We start from the raw sequence: 6833 nt of genomic DNA, 5'->3' as shown, positions 1-6833 counted from the left end.
AATACACGACAATAATAACACCAGTGCCGGATGTTAATTTTTTTCTGGGCTCTTTCATGGAATCAAGAATTTTTCTTAACGCACATTGTAATTACGATTATGACCGAAAATAGGTATTTAATAATCGAATGAGCAGTTGATATATTATAGTAACATAGTAGTAGTAGTCGTAGTAATACATACGATATTATAGTAACGTTGATTCGAAAAGAGAAAAAATCTTGTTGTGAATTGTTGATTCTAATTTGGAATGATACAAAATTGTCAGAAATAAAAGCTAAGTTCAGAATATCGACCCAATAATCTACCACATTTTGATACATGCTCTTCAATAATTTTCAAAATTTTTAAAAATAAAGTTTGAAAACTTATAATGGGCTGATATTATATAAGAGATGATACACTTTAGTTCATTCCTAAAATAATTTATTGAAAATTAATTTCATGTGATATAGACCTCCTTTTCTCTTTTCATTGAAAATAAACCAACATCAATGTATAATTTCAAACGTCAATCATCGCTGATAAAATGAAGGATACAAAAAATATTCTGTATTCAACAAATTAATCTTTGCTCTTGTATTTGAAAATGATAAACAAACAAATGACTTAAACAGTGCTTCTTCTCGATAAAATTCTTTCTTCAACGCCCACATTTTGATCTAAAGGTGGCCACTCACGAGGCACCCATAGTTTTATTTTTTTTCTTATTTTATTATTTATTTATTTTTATTATTATTTTTTTTTACTGTAAATCAGAGTGAACTGGACTCCCGGACCGGAATCTCTTAGGAGCCTGGCTTCCAGATGCTAGATAGAATTTCTCGTGAGTGACGGCCATTAGAGTTCTAAATATGATAGAAAACAAACAAAAAGTTTCTCATTTTAATCCTAGCAGATCACATTTTTTTCTCTTCCAATTTTTCGCCTTGTCATTCTGACCAGCAGCAACTTCGCACAGAAGATATAACAAGCTTAAATTCCGAGCATTGTAGGAGAGTTGACGTTATTGTTATTATACATAATGTTTCGTGTCTCACCGACTGTTGAAATCGCCTGACATTCTCCGATGAAGTCTTGGGGGTTGGTTAAGAGATTTGTCGAGTACATGTTACTGTGGTTCTTGTCTTCCTCCAACAATTTGAAATCAGACGAAAACGGGTTGAATTTCGGGTCCTTTTTCGCTTTCATCCTCCTATTTTGAAACCAAATTTTGATTTGTCGTTCGCTTAAAGATAGAGCATGAGCAATTTCCACCCTACGCCTCCTAGTGAGATATTTGTTACAGTAAAATTCCTTCTCCAGCTCGAGAGTCTGGAACCTTGTGTAGGTTTGTCTGGTCCTCTTGCTGCCAGCGAAGTTGGTTTCTAAAAATGACCGAAAAATAGAAGGTTAGTTTAGGTTTTCAATGCGAATTTGGTAGACTATTTTGTTGTAAGATCGATTTCGTTATTTATCTCATCGATATCTACGGCGAAGTCAAGGTGTAAGTAACCTACTACTAAATCTATATACAGCGTGTTCCAAGTTCGACTGCCTTTTAGACGTTTCTGGAAAACAGGGCCTATTTTATATCTGAAATGAAAAAAAAATTTCCAAAAAAAACTTTTTTTTCATTTCATGTCTTAGATATTTTCAAGATTTTCATTCTCGATTACTCCTTCCTAAAATTATTGCGTTAGTCCTTATAGTTTTCAAAATATTAATAAAAGACTGAAAATAGAGAGAATTTCCTTTGTCACAATTAGGTACGTGAATTATTTTTACTGTGAATATCCTATGCGTATACTCAATTCACTTTTTCTTGAACTAGAATGATGTGAGAATATCGTGCATATCTTGAATTTCAAAACATCATCACAGGGTGTTTCAAATATTGTGCCAAAAATTGTCAGCAAAATTTGATTATAACTTTCGATTTTCAAATTAGAACCTTATATTTTTATGATTGCGTTGGATTCTACGGAGGAAAATGACGGTAATGTCCAAACATGATTACGCTCCCAAATTCGATAATTCAAGAGCTATTCGAGATTTTATGAATTTATGTTATGAGTGTAATAGGCAGTCGAACTTGAAACACCCTTTATACTATCAAGGTTTTTTTCCAGGGAAATTAGACTGCACATGCATTCAATCAAGCTTTCGAATGGTGATTCTATTCTTCCTCAAGGTTTACTAAAATGGAAAATATAAACAATTAGGTAATACAATCACTTCATACACAAGTTAACGTTTTTCATATTTCTTAATTACTACCCACGCAAAGTGAGAACTCTTCTTCAATTTACTTAAATTCATTAAACAAAATAAAATAACTTCACGGTTTTTATCTAAGACGTCAAATATTATTTCGTGTATTTTCATAACCTATAATTCACCACAATGTCTTTTGTCATTAAATTTTTTTTCTTTTTCTTCACTCCAGTTTCTTGCCTCAGTCTACTTTTACTTTAACCATCCATGGGTCCCATGCATATATCTCTTTGTTTTTTCCATTGTTACGAGATCAAATATGTATAAATGTTGCTCATTGAACTTATAACGGTCTTCTTATTCATGGGATCTGGTTCACTATTTTTATGGTACATTCCAAAAACAGTTCAGTTCCAAGAACAGAACTGCATTTGGAAATGTATCATATAAATAGTGAACCAGATACCATGAATATATAGTTCAATGAGCAACATTTATACATATTTGATCTCGTAACAATGGAGAAAACAAAGAGAGATAAACATGGGAACCATGGATGGTTAAAGTAAAAGGAGACTGAGGGAAGAAACAGGAGTGAAGAAAAAGAAAAAAAAATTTGATGACAAAAGACATTGTGGTGAATTATAGGTTATGAAAATAAACGAAATAATATTTGACGTCTTAGATGAAAACTGTGAATTTATTTTATTTTGTTTTATGAATTTAAGTAAATTAAAGAAGATATATCACTTCGTGTAAATAGTTATTAAGAAATTTAAAAAATGTAAAATGTTAACTTGTGTTTGAAGTTATTGTATTAATTGTTTGTTTTTCCATTTTAGTAAACCCTGAGGAAGAATAGAATCACTATTCGAAAGCTTGGTTAAATGACAAACACAGAGATCTTGTTTTATTTTTCCGTCCTGTGCAGTCTAATTTCCCTTAAAAAACAAATCCCTAATATAAAGAAAAGCAGTTGAAAATCTAAGATTTTATATACACTATCTATATATCTATATATATACTAAATTTATCTCTTTTATTTTTGGTCACATCAATAATAAGGCGTAGTCAAGGTCCCACTTTTGGGGGGGAACTTTTAGATACTCAAAAGCCAAAAGATACTGGAATTTTGGAGAATGATAAATAGAGTAGCTCCCAATAAAAACACCATTGGCAAAAATATTTAAGAATTGCATTCATAGAAAAATAGAGATTATTTGAGCCTTAGTATGTCAAATTCTAGAAGGCCGGCAAAATTTAAGAGGTGCCCGGGCCATTTGGGGGGGGAACGTTCCCCCAGTTCCCCCCCCCCTGGATCCGCTCCTGGACCTACTACTAACATTTAGATATTTGAAAGACGACAGTACCTATCTCGATTGATTGGTTCAGTTGTAGCCTATCGTGCGTCGAGAATGGAGGAAGAAATTTGCCATTCTTACATTTTTACCACTTGAAAGGAAAAACGCGTTGAAAACGTTAAAAAAAAAAATTGCGATCTACGGGACGTCCCAATTTCGATGCTTACTGAAAGCATCGCGAGAACTATATTTTTTTGAAACAATAAGGAATCAGGAAGATCATAGATATTTTGATTCCTTATCAAGTAAGAGGGCGTTCATGAAAAATGACGCTCAATCTCGGTTCCTTTTCGAGATATTCGAAAAATTCTTAAACGTTTTTCCTTCAGTAATTTTTAAAAATTATATATTATACTCATACCATTTTAGAGATATAGAGGAAAATTGGTATTTCTGAAATGGGACACACTTAATTTTTCAGAACAGTTTTCTAGCCACCTATTTTTCGAAAAGCATCTCATTATCGGCTTTTCAAAAATGTTTCAGAGATATTAAGTTTTTCGACTTCATATTTTGATGGGACACCCTTTAAATATTTTTCATTCATTTCGAGATTTAATAATTTTGTATCCATTATGTAACTGTAATCAAGACATATGTATGGTACGTGTTACGGTAACTCTCAAGTGGAGGGAAAAAATGGACTGTATGATTAAAACAAAAATAGATAGAAAAAAAGATTTACACTAGAGCACTCACCTAGAAGTCTTCTGCAGAATTCCTGAGAGCACTCTCGTAGGCATGGGCGCCCGCAGAAATTTTTCTCAGGGGGGGCAAAATGAAAATTATCGAAAAACGATAAGGCGTCCATGATTGTCATTGAAAACCGGAAAATTGTTGTGAATCCATTACTTTCCGTTTTTCCTTGCCCTTTGGATTGAGAAGGTTATAGTGAGGGTGTTGTGTTGAAAAATGAGGCAATCAAAATCACAGGGGGGGCCATGGCCCCACTTGCGGGCGCCCATGCTCGTAGGTGGTTCCAAAAGAAGGATCCCAATCTTCGTCAAATGACAAAATATAGGTTTGTTCAATTAATTTCTGATTAAATGGGACATTACATTTATACAATGAACACAAAACGAATTAAAACCCGAAGTAAATGGATTATACCTAAGGCTTACCATTAAAAAAAAAACTCAAAAACTCAATATCTTTCAAACTGAAGACATTTTTGAAAGATCGATAACCGGGTGCTTTTCGACAAATCTGCAGGTAAAAAACAGCCTTAAAAAAGATAGAGTTTTCCATTTGAGAAACACCAACTTTTCACTAATCTCAGAAACAGTAAAAAACAGGGATTGAGTTTTTTATTGCATTTTTTTGTAGATTGTTACGTGATCTTTTCGGGAATTCAATTAAAATAATCGTATAATTATCTCGAGTGGTTTCCTAGTCGGATTTAACTTATTAACGAATTCAATTCGGGAACCTAACCCGGATCAAAATTCGAAAAACACAGTGTGATAAAATCATAGAACGATCTTTTCGATGAACGATGAAGAAGAAAAGCAATTAAACATTGAAAACTTCAAGTTATTAGGTTTCTACATTCGGTAGTTAACGTGTTTACGGACGCACAGAATTGAATTTGAGGATTGAATCGTCATCAATCATAAAAACATTGTCACTAATGATATATGGCTCTGTCTAGGAAACCTTGACGAAATCTTCAGTGAAACTAGATAATTGTATTTCCACATGACCGAATTTAGTCATTCTTTTCAACTAATGACTACTTAATTGACCCACAACTTTTGTTCCTAAACGGAATCCTTTTCGAACTTGAAATCTTTAAAGTTTTAGTTAGTCTTCGACCACTTTGGTCGAGAAATAAAAGATACCAATTTTTCAATACCAGTTCGCGACCGCCGAATATTGAACAAAAAAATATACATTTATTTGCTTCTTGATTGAAATACACTCAAAAATATGTCTTATAGTTCATATGGAACAAAATATAAACACACAATTCATTTAAAATAAGAAATAATTACTGTTTTCTGGTCATATATCAAAAAGCTCTTTTCTAAGAGAGGACGAGAAATAACCCTTTTCTATAATAGACGATATAAACTAATTTTTAGCGCGAAAACTTCGACCTATACCCCTACTATGGAAACTATTTTGGAAGGGTAGAATGGTCGAGAAAACGTACAGCGAAAATATTTTGCACTACATGATATATTTTTATTTTTATTTTATCCCAAATCACGGAATGGTCGAGAGCCAGTGCTGGTCGACTAACCAGTGCATTTAACCTAACTCTTATTCAATATCAATTAAAATTCAAGTTGAATATTACTACATTTGACTAAAATGTTTATTCTTTATACTACTTGCGTTAACGATTGAGATTGAAACGACTAGAATAAACTTTTTCATTATATATTAACATTTAGGAAGTAAACATAAATAATAAAATTAAATATTACCATTGCTCTTCATCCACGGGAACAAACATCTGCGCACTCCCATTTGTTCATCATGCTCGATTTTACTCTGATCTTTGTTCGCGGCTTCCAAGTCATTGCCACGTTTATCGGAACCTCCAGAAAGACCACCACTCTTACTTACACATTGGTTATCTGAAGAAGTTCCCCCCTGATTTGTCTTCTGCATTTGAAAATGGTCATAACCATACGCGATTTTCTGACCGGCCGGTAGACTCAAGAGCGCCCGCAACTTTTCACTATCGTTCGTTTCGTCTTTCGACGGTGATACGCCACTTTGCTGGTCCCTTCGCACCTGATCACACTGTAATAATGATTCAAGACTGTTTTGAAAGTTTTCCACATAGTTCGGGTGATAGTACTTCGAAATGTCTGGGATCGTGGAATCCTGGTTAAGGGTCGGGGTGGACGTCTGGTTTTGGTAGTAACTGCAATTATTCTGGTACGTGGACTCATCCTTTCTCTGAGGGTACTGATAGTACTGCGGATAGTTCGCAACGTTTGGATCGAACCAGTAATCCGGATACTGGCCGTTGCAGTAATTAGGGTACTGCGTAGAAGGCCCTGTCATTCCGTAGTTGGTTTGTACACTTCCGAGAACTAAACATTGACTGGCACTGTATATACAGAAAATGCAAACTTAAGTCTGTGAATACAAGTAAATAGGGGTTTGGGCATGTACGGACGGTTTATATTGTAAGCTTATTTCAGGGGGGGGGGGTGGTTTGACAACCCCCTCCTAGGGTTTGTCACCATTCTTTTATTCGGCCAGCTGTGTAAAATTTACCCATCCACCCCCATTGATTTCTATTGACGGCTTTTTCAT

The 6833-nt window shown here is 34.1% G+C and overlaps 1 protein-coding gene across 1 annotated transcript; it reads right to left on the bottom strand.

The window, feature by feature from the left end:
• Positions 1-529: 529 nt before the first annotated feature.
• LOC123670841 (homeobox protein Hox-A5-like) lies at positions 530-6578 on the bottom strand. The gene is made up of 2 exons (XM_045604407.1): positions 5990-6578; positions 530-1367 (listed from the first exon to the last, which is right to left on the bottom strand). Exons 1-2 carry the CDS (start codon positions 6576-6578, stop codon positions 976-978), a joined length of 981 nt encoding a protein of 326 aa, XP_045460363.1. The 3' UTR covers positions 530-975.
• Between the last annotated feature and the right edge of the window lie 255 nt (positions 6579-6833).

Source organism: Harmonia axyridis, chromosome 1 (assembly GCF_914767665.1).
Source record: "Harmonia axyridis chromosome 1, icHarAxyr1.1, whole genome shotgun sequence".
In the NCBI taxonomy this organism is placed as follows: domain Eukaryota; kingdom Metazoa; phylum Arthropoda; class Insecta; order Coleoptera; family Coccinellidae; genus Harmonia; species Harmonia axyridis.
The sequence above is the reverse complement of the archived record's forward strand: the minus strand, read 5'-3'. Positions and strand labels throughout refer to the sequence as shown.